Consider the following 22,880-nt stretch of genomic DNA (forward strand, 5'->3'; position numbering starts at 1 on the left):
CTTGATTGTGATCACGCTATGCAGCAATCAGATGCCCCTTTAAAATTAGCACGTTTATGGACTTGTAAGGAATACTCTTTGATTCACACCTTGGGGGCGTCGAAGTTGTAACCGGGAGACTGCTCGAGTTATAAATCGTGAGAAAAAGCGTCGGCAAGACCAGAAAGTGCCACAAAGCGATGACACGGCAGCGCTTCTACCAGATATAGAAGTATGCGTCGTCATAGGTCGCCGACACCAGCGTAGTGACCACCTCGGCTTGTGTCTCGGTGGCGCAATTACGGGACGAAGAGTGCAAGTGGTGGGCACCTTACGGCCGAGATTGTGGCATACTGCATTGCTTGCAGTACTTCTCCCTGGGTGTTGATAGCGCTATGGCAGCGGTTAACGATAAGCAATACAGTTTAAAGAGATCAGCACCCAGCTATACGCGAAGGAAACGTTGGGTTCAAGAAACCACATTAATGAACAAGAAATACTTAAGGCGAATGCGTGGCATCTGTCTGTCTGTTTGTCAGTCTGCGTGTGTGTGTGTGTGTGCGTGTGTGTGCGTATGTGTGCGTGTGTGTGTGTGTAAGTGTGTGTGTGTGTGTGTGTGTGTGTGTGTGTGTGCGTGCGTGTGTGTGCGTGCGTGCGTGCGTGCGTGCGTGCGTGCGTGCGTGCGTGCGTGCGTGCGGGCGCGTGCGTGCGTATACCTGCAGTAGCTTCGACGAGACTTGGGTGGCCCCGATGAACAAGAGGATGCTCCACGGCACCACTTGCCAGATCTGCCGCACGAAGTCGAATGCAGCTTCCAGGCATGACGTAACCAGGCTCGTGGCGAGCATCATCGACGTCAACGCACTAAGTAAGGCCACCCTGCACGTGGCCCACGCATTTGAGCACCTATTATTGTGTTTACTGTTTACAGTTAGTGTTCACGTAGGGGTTACCGAGCGGGGAAAATGTCAGTGCATTACAGCACAAATACTATCGAGACATGGAAGCGCGAGCGGCTCATGGCAACTGCGGGTCAAGCGCTACGCCAAGCAAGTGGTTTTTCGATGTCTCGTCTTGAACATACTCCTTGGGCTGCCCATGTTCATCTATGCACTACGCGCTGCCTAGTACCAAGTGTTCACGGCCCTTCAAGTGTCTCGTAGTGTCTTACCCCGCGCCACATCGATTCCAAACCGACTCCCTCGACGCAACACTCGGGCAATCGTCGACGAGGCGCCCTCATCTGCTCACGCTTCACCTTTCTCAACATCATCAGCTCTACCCTGCTTCATCTGTTCCCGCCAACATCCGCCTTTTAAGCGGACGCCCCGGCGCTGCATAACAGCTGCCTCCTGGACATTATTGCGTGAAATGGACTCGAGGTGGCGCGGATGTGGTTTGGCGTTGACGTGAAGTTCCGCGTGCGAACACTTGCATGCTAGATCTTTCCCCGTGCGCATGGCTCCATCGCTGTGGCGTCGTATATAATGGGGAAAACGCGAACTGCACGCGAGCGTTTCTAAGCGTGACGGGCTCACCTACTCAAGGAAACTGCTATCGGCTTTCCTGTATTATAAATCCTTGGCGCCAATACATTGAAATCAGTTACGAACCAGTTGCAGAGAATGCGTTTCACTCGGTCGATATACAATTTGATTATATCAATAAAGAAGCCGATCCCGTAAGAAAAAAATACTGACGATTACGATACTCTTTACTTCGAAATTTAGCCATATATTGGCAGGCGCGGACAATCCGTGTCGTACGGCACAATGCAAACGGGGCGAAGTGTAGCGCGACTGCCTCGCTAATCGCGGGAGATCGCGAGAGGCAGAGCGTGGGGGACGCGTGGGGGCGATTCACAGCAGCCGCCGCAGACAGACTTTCGCTCATGCAGTGCTTTGTTTCCACATATGGTATCGGTGGACGCGCTCGCAGCATGACATCGGTGAACAGACGTCGGCACCCTACTCTGGCACCATCTCCTAGCGGTAGTCGTCGCAGAGCCCGCTTTGCGCGGCACTACGCATTCCGCCTGACGGTTCTGCTGCACCCTCCTCCTGCGCTTTGCTCCTCGCGCTCTTTTCGCTATCACCGTCTTTCATTCCGCGCTGCGCTCAGCGTTCGCTTTTTCATCCTTCGCTGTGCTCGATCACTCGGTTGCGCCGACGCTCAACGCAGGAACGGGCGCCTAAAAGCTGCAGCATAGAGAATGGATTTCAACAAGAGGGGACACTCGGCGAAAACTGGCAACCGGAAATACGTCACGCTAGTAATAATGGCAACCGTTTGTTGCAGCGAGAGTCGGGAAAAAGTCATTTGAAGTGAAGCTAACAGATATTCTTTCATTATTTCTATTCTTTCCCGCCAAAACTAAAGATATGCGCATAAATAAGTCATACTTTGTGAGTTATTTTTCTTGCGCTATCGAGCGACAAGCCAATGACGCGCGAGATGCATGCGTCATGCGTCAGACACGCCGCCGAAGCGAGCGAGGCCAGCTGCGCATGTGAGCGTTCGTGACCCGTCTGCCTGTTTTTCATTTTTTTTTTTTGGATTTAGCCTGGTTTCGTGGGTTCCCGGCATATTCTTGCGTTCCTTCTGCACATGTGACGCAGTTAGCGAAAAGCAGCTCAACCGTCCTGGCGCAGTTGATTTGGCTTAATGTCTCGGTACTGGGAGATGTTTGCGATGCTTTCTGTGAATCCCACATTGTTGTTACTAATTTCGGTGGTTTTTGGGTGCGGTCACTGCGCCTGGTGTTGTGATGCAGAGGAAAGCAGCTCGGCCACGTGCCGCAGTTTTTTCGCGTGTACTGAATCTTACTGGGACAAGTTCGTGACGCTTTCTCTGACCCTCAACATAAGTGCAATTAATTGCTTTATCTCTTGGGATAATTTTGAGGCACACTCGCAGCGCCTGTCGTGACGCAGCAATGAGCAGCTCGGCCGTAGTTATGAAATTAGTTTGGCATGTACCGAGTCTTAGTGGGACAAGTTTTTGACGCTTTTTTATGGCCCCGCCACAAAATATGCCTTCTTTCGGTACTCACGCTTGTCGAAAACGCGATGAGCGATTGCCAAGAGTGATAACACGGGAGTGTGTTGCTTGCGCTGGCAGACCGTGCAAGAGATAACACCACAGAGCTCAAACACCAGGATTTTGTAACTCGAAAATTCTGTGTTCTGGGGGACTGAAAACAGGCTTTTCACCAAAGAATTTGTCTTGAGTGCGAGTAGAAAGAATTTTGCGAGCGTCCAGCATTGTCTGTTTTAAAGCCTGTGTTGTGGCTTTCTCTTTGTATACGTCGCATTCTATCGCGTCGGTTGAAGCCATTGTCTTTTTGAAACGCGCAGTCGCCCATTTGATTATTTTTTCAGAGAGCAGAAAATAAGGTCCCAGAATTGGGGAATGCTTGCAAATCGGATGTTTTCGTGGTATGCACGCCACTGTTCGGAATGAGTCGGATATTTTCTACGCCATGTTTGTAAAAGCAAATTGCTCTTGTTTGTGATGCCGCCCATTCACCATTTTCGCACGTTTCGCCTCTATACGCATTATTCCTAAAATATGGTAAAACCAAAATGGCATATGCTTGTAATTTAATTTTTTTTTTCAGCTGACGTCGCCCGGTGGAGCTTCGTACGCGAACTACTTCTGCTCACGTCGTTCCGCAACGTTGGATGAATGAACGAAAAGCCCCGAACGAGCATTTATATAGGGTAAAATAAACATTTCCTCATTTCACAAGGCGTTATGCGTCTTCTTCGTGAAATAGCACGAGGCACATATTCAAAGGAGGTTTGTAGAGATCGTTTGCATGCAATCATTTTTACTTAACAGTGCAACTATTGCGCACTAAGACCGCGCGCGGGTGAGCATTAGAAGAAACAACAACAACAACAAATGCAGCGCTTATCAGCGCAACCAGTTCAACGCGTTCCAGCTAGCGTTGAAAACGCGCCCACCCAGAACCGAAATCGAAGTTTGGTTCAGGTATTAATGTCGGCGGCTTGGTGCGCTGCAGTCATTTCGGCCGCTATTCTCTATGGCAGTGTCCGCTCTTGTTAAATCCTTTCTCTATGGCTGCGCTGTAAAATTCCCTTGGAGTGTCCATATGTTTCTTATCGCAATGAAACACGTTGACTTATTCTACGCTGAACTGTTAGGATGATACATTGTGCTGGGTCGAATTCTGCTTGGAGCCAACAATGACTGCAGGGTCACGAGATACCACTTTATTTAACCTACATAATTTCTCAAGTTATCTATGTAGATTATGTTCCACTGTTTCTTAAAATAATGAAACCTAAAGAAAATACTTCTGCAGTGCAATGCAGTTGTACACATAGCATGAACTTCTTAACTAATGAATGCTTGAGAACGCATGCACTGTCTATCGTGCATAAATTGAAAAAAAAAAATTGCGGAAACTGCTCTGGAGTTGTCTAAGTATGCGTCAGCTTATCTGCAAATTTCAGTTGGCCGACCGCCAAATTTCAGGTTGGCCAGCACCAAATTTCAAGCAGCCAACCACCCATATTTAGGTTGACCCACCTCGAAATTCCAGTTGGGCCACCACTGAATTTCGAGTTGGCCGAAGCCAAAATTTGAATTTAGCCCAACCCCAAATTTCAGTTGGCGCACCCCAAAATCTTAGGTTGGCCCACCTACAAATTTAACATGGCCCACCCTCGAAATTTAAGTTTGCCCACCTTCAAATTTCAAGTTGGCCCATCCTGAAATGTAAGTTGGCCCACCCTGAAATTTGTGTTGGCTCACTCCCAAATTTACCTTGGCCCATCCGCACATTTCAAGTTGGTCCACCTCAAATATTATTTTGACCCACTCCCACATTTCAGGTTGATCCACCTCCAAGTTTAAGTTGGCCAACCCAAAATTTCAGTTAATCCATTCTAAATTTCAAGTTGGCCCATCTACAAATTTACGAAGGCTCTCCTCCATATTTCAAGTTGGCCCCCCTCCAAATTTGGAGTTTTCCGGCCCGGAAACTACAGTTTGCCCGCCCCTACCATCAGCATCCCTATGTATTTTCTGTGGAGCCCTATGCAACCCTATGTGTCTTCTTTCAGATCAAATTTTTTTGCTTTGAATTGTCCCTGATCGCTTATAAAGCTACCAATCATCTACGTTTACACTATTGTAACTATGGAACGCCTTAACTTCGCAAATTGAGCATTTTTGTGCAGACGCAAGCCATTACACTTTTGGCGTGACGGGCCCTGGGGTGTTTGCCAAAGAATGCTGAGGCATAAAACGGGGCCTATATAATACTGGAGAGCATTCTTTCTAGATTTTTTTCACTTGCCCTCGTTTTCGATTCGTGCTCGGCTTCTTAGACATGAACATGCACAAACTGGCCCATCTATTAGGAAATTTGATTATTGATTGACAGTTTTTCGAAAGTTTCGCGTCAAAATTAACATATGCGAAGCCTTAGTGATATCTCGGGTTAAGCGAGGCGGAATCGGCCGCTTGCTATAGTACCGACTATATTGAGAAGCTGGTTAAAGGATGCGCATGAAAAATAGAAAATATAGACAGAGGTGTACTGTGTCAAGTTCCATTAAGAAAATATCTTTAAAAATCCCCAGAATATCATATTTATGCAGAGTCACGACGGCATCGTGCGTCAGGTCGACGACTGCGCGTCCTACGCACGCACCTTTAGCCCTACTTGCACGGCTTGTTTCGAACGACCCCCCCCCCCCCCCCCCCCCCCCCCCCCCCCCACGCGTGTTCAGCCAGGTTTCGTTGACAAAGAATGAATTGAGAAACCTTATGTCGAACGAGACACTGCAAGCACTCCTTCACCTGAAGCTTGGTCTGGCAGAGAGTGGGGACTGCTGCAAAGATTTTCAGTCAGATGAAAATTTCTGCCGCGTTTCAACTCGGCATTTCAATATGGTTCATGTGACAGTGGAAGTTAATTCAAATGGGGCTAGATTGCATATTTCATCCATTTGCGTAAATCCTCAGTGTGAGAAAAAATCAACCGGTACTCTACACAATGTCCTTTTTCCCCGTTCTTTGTTTTAGTCAAGCAGCTGCATAATACGTGAAAGTTGGGATTGTTTCATAGTACTTCTTGAACGTTGCATATCATTACAATGATACGCTCAGGAAATATGTGAAAAAAGATGTTCGTCCAGAGTGGAGACGGCAAGGCAACTGCTCACCAAAGGTCGGCCAGTGATTGCCTTGCCAGCGTATGGATTATAACTCGTCGGTTTTCATACCCTACTCCTGCGACAACTTTCTTCCGTATAAACTTTGTGCGTACGAGCAATTGCAATTATAGCTTACTTTTTATATGCTCGTGCTTTATTATCATTGTAATTTCTATTTTGTTGTCTGACTAGTCATTACTTTGTACGTTGTTCATGCGTATTTTCCAGCTCTGATGAAGAAAAAAAACTGCACCCGATACATAATAAATGCTTGCTGTACTGTTACGTCCATATTTGATTGTTTTTGCACACGTCGCAGTGGAGGTTGGGCAAGGAGTTCTTGTCAGTTTGTAAAGGTACATACAGAGTTCTACTGACTTCTCATTTTGATGTATAGTGCTTCAATTTCTTCGATAAATGGCTTTACTTTGCACTTAGCTTCATGACAGCCTTGCGCGCGACCCATATAAATCGATTTTGTGTGTTCCCTAGCGGAATTACATTCCTTTATTTTTTTCAAGTCACACTGCAAGTAAGGTGCGTTAAACGTTTTTCGATATTAATACTACCTGGATAATTGCCAGCGCCCTAATGCAGATGGCAATTAAAACTACGAACTTTAATTCACCTCTAATATTGTGGGTCGTTCTGTTTGTTCCCACTGAAAGGCTACTTGCAGTCACAACTGCAGCTTCTTCGCAAGAGAAAAGCGCGAGGATTAAAGTTTTTTACAGAGTCGATTGTGCCTCTAAGCGGCAGAATTTCCTGACTCATCGTCGAGGTGCTTTCGAGAAAACTGAAGAAGAGAGCGGAAGAGAAATGTTTATTTTATCACTCAAGCTTAGGGCACGCATCCCTATTTTAATTCCTTGACCTCGGGCTGCCTCTTGGGCACGCTATCGGGAACAGCCAGACTGATCCTCGATGTTGGCGCTGGCAATAGTTTGCTTGACTCATTAGAAAAATGCCTCGGGTACAGCGAGGCGTGAACTAAAGTTAACTAAGATCCATCTTAAAACTTTTTGTGCGCAAACAAACAGGGACGAAGAATAGAAGGAACACGAGGACGAGCGCTCGTCCTTGTTTTCCTTCTATTCTTCGTCCCTGTTTGTTTGAGCACAAAAAGTTTTAAGATGAATCTGCTCCAACTAGACCGACTCGCAGTTATAAGTAAGATCGCGGCAAATACAAATAACGTCATGAGCAAATCGAAAAAGAAATAGTTGCGCTCGTTGTAACAATGAGTGGTGTACAAATCCACGTCTGAGTGGCAGCTCTCATTATAATTCTTTTCGTAGATCTCGAGGCCAGTGTTGTGCTGGTTGCATGCAGCAGAAGTAATTTTGGCGCCGAAAATGGGCGGCGAGATTTCGACGCCATCTATACCACATATAAGGCACCTGTAGAACATCATCAAACGTCTAGGCTATGTTTTTGGCTGCACTTCACCCTTGAAAAATTTGAGTTCGGCCATTTTTCGGCTACATTTTGAGATCGTTTGGCTTTTATTATGGGGGACCATCTGGCAACCCTGCTCGCGGATCGAGGAAGAGCGATCTCGACGGTGGAGCGTGTTGGCCACGTCAGGATTTTTTGGCTGTGCCAGTGCGTCGAACTATAGACGCTCTTGTACGCGCCAACGTGACGTAGCGTGAGTGCGCGCACGTGGTCACGCTACGTCGGGCTAAACACGCGCCTTGTGGCTCACCGGTGGTCGATGTTGAGGAGATATGAAGGCACGTACGTCACCACAAATACTGCCATGTATGCAGCGCAGGCAAATTGCACGCCTCTGCGAACAAGAAAAAAGTGTAATGTGCAGTCATTATGTGAACCTTCATTCCTTTAATTGACGCCAATGAAGAATAACAGTGGTGTTAGCCAAGTTTCGCCAGCGTTAATGTGACAACGCTTGACAAGGACTGAAATTCCTGCACCCTTAACCCGGCGTTTACAAATTTCACGACTGTGGCCTGTTGCTTCTAATGCGCGTAACCGCTTGTTTGATAAACCATAAATTCAATAAATGATAAGGTGCCACGGCTCAATGAAAATCGCTGTTAAACCACGAGTTCGGGTAGTTCTTGCTACTCCTAATGAATAATTTAGCGGGTTATGCCATAGAGTTATTCAAGAACAAAGCATAACACAGCCCTGCTCTAAGAGGCATGCCCGTCGTTAAGGGTGCGGTAAGCGGGTTGTATATGAAATCCTGCCTTACGTGCGTCCACTGTTATATAGGACAAACGCGAAGGTGTATCAGCGACCACCCACGTGACCATGCGGCTTTGCCTAATGACTCTCCGCACAGTCATCTTGCTACCCGTTGTCAGAGCTGAGATTGCATCCGGATCCTTGAAAAGCGCGAGGTAGTTATAAAGCGTAGCGCGAATAACGGGCATGCGATATTTTGGAGACGTTTAGCATTTCGGACATGCGGGAGGTGTGGATCAACTCTCTGTCCCTTTTCGTATAGTGACAAAAGAAATAGATGATATGTCCTGCTGGTTTCTGTCCTTCGGTGACGTGTCACCTTCCTCGAGCATTTATACGCCACTTTACTAAATAAAGCATTTATTGGTTAGTCTATGCCTCTATTATTTGGTTGTAAGCCTTTGGTACAATATGCCTCTTTTATCTGTCCGGTGTCATGCTGTTCAATATTCTGTTGTTTGACAATGTGCACCTTTGGGCACGCTAACTCAACGGTGAGTAGCGTTATTGATGCCCCACTTCGTATAATGGCGCGGGCTATTTCATAATAATGAAGGCCGCCGCGCTTGGAGGGCGAGAAATGCCACTGCCCTGGTTAACGGTAGTAAATACTGAAATCAGTCGAACGCCATCACCCGTATGATCTGAAGGTACTAATATACGTAAATGCTTTCTTACTAACAGGTATTGGAAAGCCAATTTATCAAGTTTAGTTAAACTTAGCGAACGGGCAGGGACCGTTTATTGCTTATCTAATTATTAATATACATGGTGTCCCAACTATCATGCACCATGATTTAAATATTTGCAAATGCCGGGTAGCTGGACAGAACCAAGGCAATGTTGTCTGCCGTCCATTGGAGATACTGAGATCAGAACCATCTTTTATCATGTCGCGGCATGTTACATCAGTCGCGTTAACAATCCACGTAATCTGGATCTCACCTCTGCTGCCGCTGCCGGTATGCGCGCTTCTCGCGAGCAGCTCTTTTGACGGCCAGGTTCTCCGACGAGTACGGCTCCGGATCACTGGGCCACGGGAGACGACGACACATTGCCATCGCCCGACTCTTACGAGAATTGTGGAGATTGCATAAAATTCTCGTTAAATATCTCTAACCTTTTATAAAAACATCTCTAGAAAACCCGCTGAATTTCGATTTGTCAACTTTTCCGAGGTACTTATGTGGCTTCCGTTTCCCGACACTCTCGTGTAACTTTTGGGCTTCGCCGATTTATTTGTTTCTTTTCATTGAAGCACATGTGTAATGCACATGTTTTATGGTTTGGCAAACGTTGAGATGAGTGAGTGAGTGATTTCTTTGAATAAAACTAGCGGGGACGCGCGACTCTCGCGCGTCCCCTGATATGTTGTTTCCGCATGGCGCGTCTCCTGTAATCCGGCTTCGCCGCGTGGCTTGCGTGATGCCCGCGGCGGTCGATGTGGTTGGGGCGCAGTGCGAGAGATGGCGCGAGTGTTGCGCTGCTAACGCCGCTGCACGGCAGGGTTACTTGGGGGCGCAGGGGGAACGGGCTCTCTCTTTCCCGGCGGGTCGGGGAACAGCGTGGACGTCCCGCGTGCGCGCCGACCCATGCTTGTGCGAGACCGCCTCGCGTGGCCGCCTTCGAACGCGCCACCATTCGCGTGACCGTACACGCGAACGACCAGGCGTTGGGATCCAGCATGGGGCGAACATATTCGCTCGCTATCCGGTCGCGGTGAGTCGGACTTCTTAGAATTGTCGCGCGCCCATCGGCATGTTTTGTGAATAGCAACTCGGCTAGCAGGCATTGGTCTATAAAAGGTGCAATAAATGCCCTTGTGATTGTTTGCACTACTGTGTTGTCGTTTCTTTGTCCTAAGAGCATGGGAGGAGAACCCCACAAACTAGAAATCTTGGAAACTCCACCTACTAAGCTCCTACACACGGTCAAATGATTCATGCTTATGAACCTCATTTTTTTACCGCAACGTTCTCACTATAATCCCATGAAAACTACGTATTGATGGATGGTTTAGCAACGATCCTAATTCGAGAGTTAGAGATTTTTAACTGCTAGTCGTAACTGGATTTTTTTTGCGAATCGCTTTTCAGTTACCTGTGCGGTTGTGCAATTTATTACTGCATATGCTGCTGTACTGAGTTCACGCTACGTTTCTATGAAAATTACTTTATTCATGGAGGGTTTAGTCAGAGTGGCTCATAAGATGAGATTGAATCAGGTTATGACTGCCAATTGTAACAGCACTCACAAGACAATTCCTGTTACTAACATCTATAACTGATGCAGCTGTGTCAATACGATGCACAGCAATGTTGGTCAATGCAAAAAGAAAGAAATCGCAGATACATGCACGTGCAAGCCATTGACATATTAATGCGAGCGAAGCTGTATCAAAAAGCTCTCGTACCGTTTGGAAGTTTTTCTATTCTTGCTTGCCCTTGCCCAAAACATTGCAAACGTCTCACATCATTCGGCCGAATTTCCTTCGTTATAACCCAATTCTTTAGGCGGGCGCTTCGCAATATCAGAACTTAGTACTTTACTGTAAGCTACATCCGACGTATGTTGTCGTAGTCTGCGCTGCTGGCTGTTCTACGTCGACATTCGTTCGGACCGCATCACGACACGCAGCCAAAGTTCGAGGATCGTTGCGGAACTCCCCTTAAGAGGCCAACAGCGACGAAATTTCGGGTCGTGTAAGAAAGCAGATTAATGCAGATTCAGAACAGTCTAGCTGCAAAATTGCGCAAATGAAGAACGAGTGAATGCGCCGCGAAAGGCTCGGAAAACTCGGCGTTCATGACAGCGGAACCGGAAAAAAAAAATGTCCGCCATCATAAGCTCGCCACAAGTGACGTGCAACCCCGACTGCGCGACTCCTCGGCGTGACCTCCGAGATTGGCCACCGCCTTCGACCATCCGCGGGGCGCGTAAGAATCTCAGAGGCGGCATGAGACTTGCATTACAGCCGCTAACCACTAGGGGCACGCGTAGTCGGCTTGGGCGTTCTTGAAGGCCTGCTAACAATAACAGTAGTAACAAGAAGAAAAGCTAGGCAATTACCAGCCCTGCAACATTGTCTAGATTGTTGCAATAGTGTTTACTGCTGAGTGATCAGCATTTCAGCCAAAGTTAAATCTGTTTCCCTTCGGTCTTTTAACAGCTTCGGCGAAACACTTGCAGAAATCGGCGAGAAGCCGTTTACGAAATGCCGCGTGCAATGGCTGCCTCACTGTGGCCTGACGTAGACCAACCAGATGACCGCGCTGCAGGTGACCAGCGCCAGCAGCACCCCGGGCAGCGTCACCATCGCCCACGTGACCCCGGAGATGGAGCGCTGTGACACGCGCGACCTGCGACAGGAGTTCTTGCGTCACTGCAACGCATGGTCGGTCACGTGGTGCTTTAAAGAAGTGCCAACTCATTAGTCGCAGGCTTAGCGAAAGTTTCCATATTATGCGTATTAGATTAAATAGTCGCGCATTTTATGTATGCGATATATATATATATATATATATATATATATATATATATATATATTGTTAGGAGTATTATACACCGCATTGGTTAGTACAATTACTAAGTGATTTCTTGTCGGCCCATTAGACCTTCGCACCGGGTGAATATAATTCTGTACGTAATTTGTATTTGTGCATATAGAATGCAATAGTGCTTGCAAATAGGCAAATAAAAATACGTATAAAGTGCACCGCCAGTTAGGATTATTACAAAGATTCAATTTTAATCTTGGAAACCATAGTAGCAGACGAAGATTGTGCATATTTATGTGGGAATTTGTATCCTGATTTTAACTAACGCCAACTTATTTTGATCGGGCTTGATATGTCACTTAACTACAATAGGAAGCCACTGCATGAGTAATGCCATGCATTAGCAAAGTAGTATTAGTGTAGTGGCAGTAGTAGTACTCGTCTGTTGTAAATAATAATAATAATAATAATAATAATAATAATAATAATAATAATAATAATAATAATAATAATAATAATAATAATAATAATAATATTTCACGTACTAAATACATCTGTGTGTTTTGGCACGATCAGTGGAAAGGAGCATTAAATGTTTTCTGTGGGATATTCCTCATAATAATGAACCATTTAACGAGAACCACCAGCTCCACTTCGTGACCCAAATTGTGCTTGCATATATGTGACGTAGGAGAGATTGCAGGCAGTGAAATGGTGGGTGAGCACTCGAACTGATTGTGTGTACGTGCGTTCGTATATGCAAGCTTCCCGAATTAATTCTCAAACATTCGTTGGGCTAATAGCTGCCAGTTGTGCTAAATTGTCTTGACGAAGCCGAGTAGTGTCCCATTGAATATCGCAATCTCTTATTTGACTGGACTCTTGATTGTCAACAAACGAATAGGCTATTATTTTTCACTGTAAGTACTTGCTGGCTACGCTAATAAGCTCTTGGAAATCGATAACCATATGCGACTATGTAATTTTTCCATAAAAACGTTCATTAAAGTTTGAGATGTCAGACATCTAGGAAAAGCTCCTTCGACAAAAGACGTGCTCTGTCTTATTACCATCGCTCCATCTTAACATGATGTCATGCTGTAGTTGCCATGCGCAGTGAAGTCCAGATAAGAATGTGCACTTAAATAAAGAAGTTGAAAGTTAATAATATTTGGGGTTTTACGTGCCAAAACCACTTTCTGATTATGAGGCACGCCGTAGTGGAGGACTCCGGAAATTTTGACCACCTGGGGTTCTTTAACGTGCGCCTAAATCTAAGCACACGCGTGTTTTCGCATTTCGCCCCCATCGAAATGCGGCCGCCGTGGCCGGGATTCGATCCCGCGACCTCGTGCTCAGCAGCCCAACACCATAGCCACTGAGCAACCACGGCGGGTGAAGTTGAAAGTTATCTTCTTACATTGTGGTTCTAAAATATGTCCTTTTTTATGGGTGCTGTTTCCCAGTATGACAGACCAATTATCCCCAAATTACTGCTTTGGTCAATTTCGTTAACTCGAGCGGTACCTTCTGCGGCGAATACCGCAAGTCTCTCGCCAAACGTGGACACCTGAACTATTACTCAGGAACCCTCGAGTCATCAGCACTTGGTGTTACGAAGAATTTCCTTCCAAACAAAGATCCAGCGAGGACAGGCGCCTAGAACATGAAATGCTGGGTGGGCAAAGAGTGAAGGCGCCGACACGGACACGTCCCCTAGCATAGCACTACCCCAACAGCAGTCTAGCACGGCCACGGGGAATGCAGCCATAGCGGGACATTCTCACTCACGCGAGAGAGACGCCTCTCAGCGCCTGCTTGTTGCCGCCCGCATGGAAGCTGCAGATGTTTCCCAGCACACTCATCAGCGACGGGCCCAGAATGAAGGCGCTGTGCACGTCCATGCGACCGCTGCAAAACCAGGGCCCCGCACCACGTTATTACGAGCAGAATGATGACCATGGTGTGGTCACATACAAGTGAGTAAACAATCTCTTCGTTGGCTAGATAGTCTGTAGATGGGGTCACATGGTACTTTTAAACGTTCCTACGAAGAAGGAGGCGAAGAAGAAGGAGGCGAAGAAGGAGGCGAAATTCACGAGTAGATTTTCTTTAACGGCCCACAGCGGTACGGCCCACAGCGGTGTCCACTGTTAAATTGAACGGTTGAGCATTTGGATCACGTGTTGACTTTTCCCATTTGGCAAGCGTGGAATAGCCTGGCTTCGGGGCCGATTACTTATTGTGGCGGGTGGCCTTGGCAACTTTCTACACACATATTCAGTGCATTGGCCCGCCTTCATGCCAGCACTTGCAGCTCGAGCACAAGAAAACTGACAACCGCTCATTGAATCGTCCTTCTTAACAATGGTCCGCACTGTTCGTCTAATTCTGCGTTATACTCTCCCACAGTGGTAACGCGCTCAAGTGTGTGCAGTTGCCGGGACAACGTTGCGTCGGCGTTAATGAGGCCATCTATCTGCAGTCCGCTGCGCCGGCGTAACCAACGGGAACGGCAGCATTGGACGCCCTCGGATGCACGCGATGCGGAGATAGAGCTCGATTGCCAGATCAAAGAATCTCAAACTTTTATTTTCTTGAACCTCAGGACGAATTAAACCTCAAATGAGCCACTCCGCCTGTTCGGCGTCGCGGATTTCAAAGCATATATCTCGTATTTCGGCTGCTGCTGCGCTGTGGAAGCTGTCCGGAGCACTCTTACGAATCCAATACTTGGCTAACTGGCGATGTGATGTAGTCCGTCTGTAAAGATTAAAAACATAACAAGGCCCGCGAAGATGACGCCAAATTTCACGACGTCAAGGTAACATGGTGCAGGTACTTCAAGGCAGCGTCGCCACGTGTCCTTCGTGTATGCGTCTTTTCTGGCTTGCCTGTCGCCTCCACCTCTCAGGGTAGGAGTGGAATATGTTTATATATTGCAGTAGCGTAATATTAGCTGTATTGTGAATCATCTCAACCTAATTTTCTGATTAATGTCTCTTTAGTTAGCAGTTGACTTTCTAGCCTGCAGGTATGCTGATCAACCTGTTCGACGTGTCAGTCACATTATAAGTTGGAAAGAAAAAAAAAAAGCGCCGCCTGCACAGGCCATGCACTGTACTCGCCTTCTGGTCTTCTTCATGGTTGCGGTGCCAAACTGGCTCCCTATGTGGCTTGCTGCAAGGGAGAGGGAAGGCATGCTGAGATATCTTCGTGTCCGTGCTATAAAGTTGGGGTATAATTAAATCAGGATACACGTCAAAAACCGCCTCATTGCCAAAATTCCTCATCGCTTCCGCTGCGATTGGGTCACACGGCTGGGATGGCCTCTCTGATTGGCCCAGAACAACGACGTTACGGATGTCCCCCCGATGACGTGGGGACTTCTTAGCGCACATAGCTTCTACTTGACGCAATGAAAAAGTGGAAAATCCTAAACGTAATGTCAGTAGTGCTTCAAAATGAATGAAGGATATTGAACGGAGGAGGCATTGCGCCCTGACCGGTCATCGACTGTCGGGCACTGACGCCGCTTCGCGTGTAGAGCGTCTCGTAGGACAAGTGGCTGCGGGAGCCCATCGCGCTGCGCGGCGCGGTGGGTCGGCGGCCCCGGTGCCAGCCGCTGCTCTCGCCGCACGACGACATGCTTCCCACGTAGAGCTTGGACGGCGCGCTGGGCCCACGGCTGCCACTCGGCGTGTGCAAGGGGCTGCGAACGCAATCATGCATTATACCACCTGCGTTTAATGCGAATGCGACATCCTTTTTGTCCTGTTTGCTATATAATGTTTTGTAACACTGATTATTATTATTTACTTGTTTAAATATTTCATTGTTCTCGCGCATTATTGGTGATATATTATGTATAAAGTGTAACAATTTTACTACTTTGTATACTTGATTGCTTGCCGCACACATTTAGTTCCTCTTCTTGTGTCTCATTGTTGCACTCTATTTTCATGGTGTTTGTAGGTTCTAGAGGTCTCACACGAGTACCAACCACCGCGGTTTCGAACTTTGCGAGCCACAGGGCTGCGTCAGCCGTCAACCTATAGCGCCGCTGCTTGCTAGCTCAGGCCACAAGGGGCTACCTGACGCACGCAAGAACACAGTAGAGAGCTTTAGTTTAGGGGACGCAAGCGGCTTGCGTGCGCGAAAACTAGGGGCGACGGCACTGCGCATGCGCAGACCCCGACGTCTGTGTAAGCGCATGCGCAGTAGCGTCGCCCCTAGCTCTTGCGTACGCAAGCCGCTTGCGTCCCCTTAACTGAAACTCTCTAGCATTGCCCTGAGTTGACGGAAACCGTTTATTGTATCCGACGGCAGCCGATCCTGCACAAACGCCCGGTCCCGGGTCGCCGGGGAGCCAAAGGGGTCCCGCATCAAGGGCGGAAAATACAGTCAGGGGGCGCCTGTAGCCCGTCGCAGCGAGAGCTCAGGCTCAAGTTGGGACACGCCGCTAGGAAAAGTCCCGGTGGCTATGCTACTCATTTTCACAAGTCTTACGATTCGCCACAACCGCCTAAGTGGCATCGTGACAATTAAAACAAAAAAAATTAAAGTAAGATAATTGTACAATATGAAATAATTGAAGCTAGCGGATTAAACTTGCTGGCGATTTCTCTACACGACTCTAAGCAAAATTTGCTTTGTCTTGTTCGGGTACAATATTACGCGTTATTGAAAAGCTCCCCGCGCGATAGCTGGGACATGCTACCTTGTATACACGTTTGGCAGGCATGGGGGTACATCTCAGGATATCGGACGAAGTGCGTAATGGGCCGCGAACGATCGACTTCTAAACAGACTAACGTCGCTATACGTGACAGTCATTTACAGTTAACCCTGCACCCATGTCTCATTGGCCGTAACGATAAACAATTTCGCGCATAACTCGTCGCATTAAGGTTTTCTCGGGAATACTCTTAAGCCACCCACGCAGTTTCCGCCAGTCATAGAATTGATATTCGGGATTCATATATTCGGTAGTCGCTTCTGAGGCAAACTTGAAAAGTATGCGCGGCAATTGTGTACAGATCCTAATGAACAAGGATTTAGCACGAGGATGCAAGACGCCTGGCGAGGCGGGCGCACCTGATGAGAGCGTATTTTCCGGGACCGAAGTCGACCGAGGAGGGCCGCTGGGCGAAGCGTGTCGATGTGGCCGATGTCTTGAGAATCGTCGACAAGCTCCTCCTCCCGTGCGCGAGTCTCGGGGCCAGTTCTTCCAAGTGCGCCAAGGCCGTGGACTGCGACGCAATCGAACGCGTTAAACATCGCGGACAGCTCGAACGACCTCGCCATCGGGACAAGGTACACAGCCGCGGCATAAATCCTGATAGCATTAGAAAAAGAAGTAAAAAAAAACACAGTATACCGGCTCTTGATGTCCTCGGTATTGCTCACTGAACACTGTCGTTCGTTTGATTATATTTGCAGTGACTATGCTCAACCTTTCGGTGCAAACGCGTCGGCAGCAACAATAATTGGCGCATAGTTCTGTAAAAAACCATCAATCAATCACTCATCTGTTGAATCCACCCATTTCCCTTAAATTCATATGGTCAATATCAAGGGTTGATCGTATGCGAAGAGATAAACATTTCAAGCACGAAAGTGCACGGTAGATTTTTTTTTACAGCGATGCTATTATACTTGGACTATAATCGATCGAAAGCGATCATATGCATATAAATTAAATTAATTTAAAAGTTCGACGCAGCGTTTCAGCTTGCAGCCGAGCCTTACTCGCCCGTGGTGGACGATTGTGATTATCGTTTTCTACCTCTTCACGGCCTTTCCCAAGTTTCTGATGGCAGGGAAACACACGCGGCCTTTACAAGGTTTGGTCCCCGAGCAGTGCCATCAATTTGTGCACTATTTCAAGCGGTTTTACGGCCGGACGAGCCAGAGACATTATAATAATACGTAGCGCAAACGACGGGTGCATCCTTTTCATAGACATCGGATGACAGATTACTGAAGCAATGCGACAAGATCAAGCGGCTGCTGAGGGTAGTGCTGACTCACGTACCTAACACACCCTCAGTAGACTGCGCGTACCAACCCATAAAACGAGCTGAACAAAAAATGAAAGTCTTATTTACATATGATCCAACCTCATGCTTCAAAAAGCGTCCCGCAGCTTTACAAGTGTACTTTAAGAGCCGCACCGCTCCATGTCGTAAAAGAACTCAACAGGCTACAAAATGACATATTAACGTATTGAGCACAAATGACATACCGATGCGATAGGGGACATCATATGAGTAATGCGTGGGCAAAATTTCAGGAGCATCAGATAACGCGAAAATTGGGCTGTTATCAACTGCCATTATCAACCATGCTTCCCAGTACCCTCAGATAATTCTACATGTCCCATCGAGCTCATATGTCGTGAAAGTGGGGGGAATATGAAGTGTAATGTGTGGCGATATTTCGTGGCTTAATCAGAGGCCTCGCAAAATATAATCAGCTTTCATTTTCTAGATATCTTCATTCTTTAAACGAAGCAAGTAGTTTCCGCAGTCTCCTGGTTACACTAAACAAGCACTTGGTTTGTGCTTGGTGATAGTACCAGGCATGTTATGTGTAATGAGTAGGCAAAGTTCAAACCGTGTGGTGCAATTGCAATCTTTGCATTGAAATACGTATGTAAGCGCTCCAGAACATCGTAACTGTGTTTCGCAAACGGCGCGAAATTCAGCCCACTCTGCTGTCTTGAAGTTCATGATGTCCAAAGAGAACTACTGTACGACATCGACTTGATATTTGGTAGAAGGAGCAATGATAAGGGTGGTGTTCGGAGAAACTTTAGCGTTTATAACTTGCGACTGTTGCGCATAATTACTGAACCTGCAATTCTTTTCTACGTTCATGGTTTATGCGAAGCGTCAGAGGTATCCTCAGTGAACTAAACGACTCATTTTGTTATAATGATTTCATGCAAATAAGGAGCAGTTTATGTGTGATGTGTAAACAAAGTGAAATGTGTATTGCTTAACTAAGGCTTTCGCCCTAAGTTGCTTATGCGAGTGTTCCAGAGCGTTATAACTGCATTTTAAGAAAGGTGTACAATTATCTAAGAATTACCTATAACAACCACCAAGATGGAATTTGCTGAATATAGAGCTAGCATTATCGCTGCGTACATGACAAGTTAAATGCACGTGGCTGAAGTGGAGCCTTCGCTGAAGATTCCTTGACCACGAAAGCGCGTTATGCGGGTAATGTTTCAAATGGGTATGCCATATATGCGGGCAACGGTTTAAAACGCCGCGTCTATTTACAAGTAAGTGAAGTTCTTAATGAAACTGCTCGAAAGTGAAACACTTCGCTGGGGATTGGGCAGTGATTTTGCAAGATCGTACAAGTCTGCCGTCTTCGCCCCCCCCCCCCCCTGCCCCCCTCATAGTTTTGCGAGTTCAGTGATGCGGGGCAAAAACATTTCTAATGCACTGCAGTTAAATAAGCTTTCAGAACCAAGGCGCTACCAAGGCTGCTGCTTCTGTGAACCTCTCCGCAGGTTTTCGTTTCTAAAACTCTGATGTAGGCTAGCTATCTTTGGTTGCTATACGAAGACGTCGGCATTCTGAAAACTGCAATATTATTCCACGGAAAGGCTAAAATGACACTGGTTATTACGAAGACGTGTAGGCAGTTGCATACTAAGATGCTCAACTCTGTGCTACGAAGGCTCACCTCTCGTTTCACGAATGGCACCTTGTCGTTCGTTTGCGGTTCCTTGACGCCGGCTTCAAAGGACACGACGGATTGCTTTCGCTTCTCCTCGAACTTGAATCTGGCGCGAGAGTTGCCGGAAATGAAGCGCGGTGTCGGGGCACGAAAGTCAGTCGCAGTGGAGGCCTGCGTTGGCTCCACCGGTGTTACTACGTCATCCGTCGGCACCTCGGAAGCGAACCCGGACGCTGCTAGGAGCCCCGTTTGTGTCGCAGGGACGAATGATGTCACAGACGTGTTGAGAGCATCTACGGGGTTCGGGGCAGGCTGCACGTCTTTTCCGTTCGCCACACTCTCCGGGCAAACCACCTGGCCGGACCCGAGCTTCGTCGCCATCTTGGTTTCCCTGTTTGCGCGGTCTTTGCCTGCCTTATTACGGTAGGAGCTACGGCGAGCGCGTTTAGTGGACGCCTTCGACGAACGGGATTTCTTGGAGGGCTCCTTCACATTCGCGCCGTCGTCTTGTTCGCGCTCCCGCTCGGATTCCGACGCCGCTGCCATCGCATTCACCTTCGGCTCGCTTGATAGCTGTTGCCCAGACGATGACGTTTTCTTCGCCTGCTCGTCGTCTGCAGAAGTACGACGCGTATCGTGGGCTCCTTCGGCGCCAGTCAGTTGCCCCGCATTAGGAAGAACAGCCGGGTGACTCATTGCGGCGCTGCTCTGTAGGCCTTCTTTTAGGAACGGAATAGCTTCGAACGCTATGGTCTCCTGATGTCGATCTCCTTCTAACGCGGAAAGGGGAGCCGCCTTGAAGTCGTCTGTCACGTGCCCTACCTCGGTCTTCTCGTTTGGATAGTCCTTAAATGCTTCTGACGGCTGATCGCTGACAGGCGTGCCACATTTAGAACGCGTCGAGTCTCCCCAGGACAACTTCGACTTAGTGCTATCCGCGCTCCTCTTAGCAGATCGCTTTCCTTTTTTGTTGCCTGTGATCTTGTCCTTCCCCGAGTGCGTCTTTTGACGCCCGTTCTTGCCACGTTTGTCATCTTTACCTGCCTTCTTAGCCGGTGCAACCTCGCTAAGCCCCGGAGCAGGCCTTAAGCAATTGCCTTCGACGATCCGCTGACCGAAATTATCGCAGACTTGACCATGAGCGTCCTTCCCGACGTAACTGTGTGGTTTTTCCTCGACGGTGGTCACCTGATCAGAAGTTAGTCCTTCGGCGTTGCGTTCAAGGTTAGGACCGCCGACACGGTCAGGCTCGGGCGGAACCGGCTTGCTGTCGGACGTGCGAGTGTCGGTGATCGCTGGGGTCAGGTAAGCAGCAGCAGAAGAAGCAGGCTTTGCTTGAATTCCAGGCCGAAACTCCTCTATAGATGAAGTGACGAGCGTCTCAGTGTCCGTAACAGCGGCAGCGGTGTGGGTCTGAGATGAGAGTTCGGGCTCGCGAGGACTCGAAGTGCAAACCCTACTCGACGTGACCTTCACAAGCTTGGTCGTAACGGGTCTTTGATCTGAAGAGCGAGTGTCGAAAGTCATCGTGCTCGAGTTAGAAGCATGTCCTTTATTCGCTGGAGCAACCTCGAGTTCAGACGACTCCTCTACCGGAATCAGCGGAGTGGGCGTCTCAGTCAATGTGGCCGACATACTGCTCTGAAACGGCAGATCGGACAGCGACGCTGCATCCACAGTGGCAGTGGCGACACTCGAGCCATCGTCTTTGGCGGCTGGAGCTAGCGGCGGTGTCGAATGACAAAAGAAATCACTTTCCGCATTCCCGAAGTTCTCGCTGCCGTGTCCGTGCGGGAGCCTGCTGGGCGACTCTGAAACAGTGCCCTCGGCGAGCCCGTTGCCCCCCGCGATTGAGCTCTGTTCCTCGGCACTCGCGACAGGTCCCACGCCGTGATGCGTGGGCGCGTCCCTCGCGTTTTGGGCCAACTTGGACGGCGCTGAAGAGAAGCGCCTACCGATGAGCTTGCCGGCGAAGACGCTCACCCTTCGGTACCATGCGGGACGCGCCTTGCCCTCCGTGGTTGAAGTACTCGTTCCTTCGGTTTCCTTGGTGTTCGGGGTGTTATGAGGTTGCTGGTTTTCGCGCCAGAATAAGACGCCGAAACCGCGGCTTTTCTTTCGCGACGCTTGCCTCGTCGTGCTTGTGTCCATGACGGAGTGCCCGGGCCCGCCCGCTTTGCTGCTCCCTGGCGCGAATGGCTGAGAGAGGCCGCACTGAGACAACGCCGATGCCTCGGCACTCCGCCGCTGCAGCTCGTGCCCCTTTTCCTCGCGGGCGGGCTCCTGCATCCGCAGCACCTTTTTCCTAATGAGATTCAAGGTGCCTGCGTGGAGTGAATCGAGGAATTGCACTACCGTTGTGCTCGTTTATCTTGTAATGCACCGAGTAGAACTGGGTGGAGCTTATAACAACATTAGGATACACCGGCAAAGAACGACTTGCTCTTTGTCGTCTGTGTCTGGTGTGTCCTATCGTGGTTATTAGTTTGAAACGTGAAAGATATGTGCGAGCAAACTTTGCTCGCAACACGTGAAAGACTGAAACTTAAGTTATTTAGCGATATTGAGATCGCAGACGAAGAAGCTATTTAGATGGCAATAGTGACGCTACCGGCAAACCGCTGTGGCACGGAAGGTCAAACACTGCTTGAGTCAATCCACTACTTACACATGCGTCATCTTACATTCCAGCGAAGTTGGTTCTGATTAAATGTGATCGTGAAGGTTTGATAATGTACTAGTCTCACAGCACGTACAATCTTACCTGATGAGAAATGTACGCACGTCACCGGATCGAGGCGCTTTCTGCCGATTAAGTTTATCTTTCACGTACTTCGTTCACTACTACTTTGCAGAAGTTCGTCATGTCCACTTGAAAGTATGTTTTAAACTTAAAATTTACTTATAGCTGAAATGCCACCTTCTGCAACCGGCGAGGGATGTGGGGAGAGGGGTTGAGAGAACGAAATACTGGTTGAGGTAGTTGATGGTCTCCTTGAATTTGTTGGGGACGGCTTTGTCTACATGACGACGATAAGCGGCATGTGCCACTTTTTATTGTTTATTTTCCGCTAGGACGATCAAGGAACTTGAAGCCGCGCAAGTTGAAGCCGGTCGGGCACAGATTTACGATCACTGGAATGACAGTTTTCGCAATCGAAGCTCCTCGAACCTTTCGAAAATCTTCACTTCGGTGCCGCACAACGAAACATTGCGACGGAAACATGCACTCAAGCGGCGAGAAGGCAACCTGTCGCCTTACTTTCGGGGCCACCGAGAACAAGTCGAATGAACTTCGGGT

At 48.1% G+C, this 22,880-nt stretch overlaps 1 protein-coding gene across 1 annotated transcript; it reads right to left on the bottom strand.

The window, feature by feature from the left end:
• Positions 1 to 83: 83 nt before the first annotated feature.
• LOC142574511 (uncharacterized) lies at positions 84 to 22,043 on the bottom strand. Its single transcript, XM_075683572.1, has 10 exons — positions 19,586 to 22,043; positions 16,979 to 17,133; positions 15,388 to 15,593; positions 15,001 to 15,061; positions 13,673 to 13,792; positions 11,624 to 11,743; positions 9,330 to 9,413; positions 7,879 to 7,962; positions 696 to 858; positions 84 to 119 (listed from the first exon to the last, which is right to left on the bottom strand). The coding sequence occupies exons 1-10, from the start codon at positions 21,866 to 21,868 to the stop codon at positions 84 to 86; spliced, it is 3,312 nt and encodes a 1,103-aa protein (XP_075539687.1). The 5' UTR covers positions 21,869 to 22,043.
• Between the last annotated feature and the right edge of the window lie 837 nt (positions 22,044 to 22,880).

This window comes from Dermacentor variabilis, chromosome 3 (genome assembly GCF_050947875.1).
Source record: "Dermacentor variabilis isolate Ectoservices chromosome 3, ASM5094787v1, whole genome shotgun sequence".
Classification (NCBI taxonomy): Eukaryota; Metazoa; Arthropoda; class Arachnida; order Ixodida; family Ixodidae; genus Dermacentor; species Dermacentor variabilis.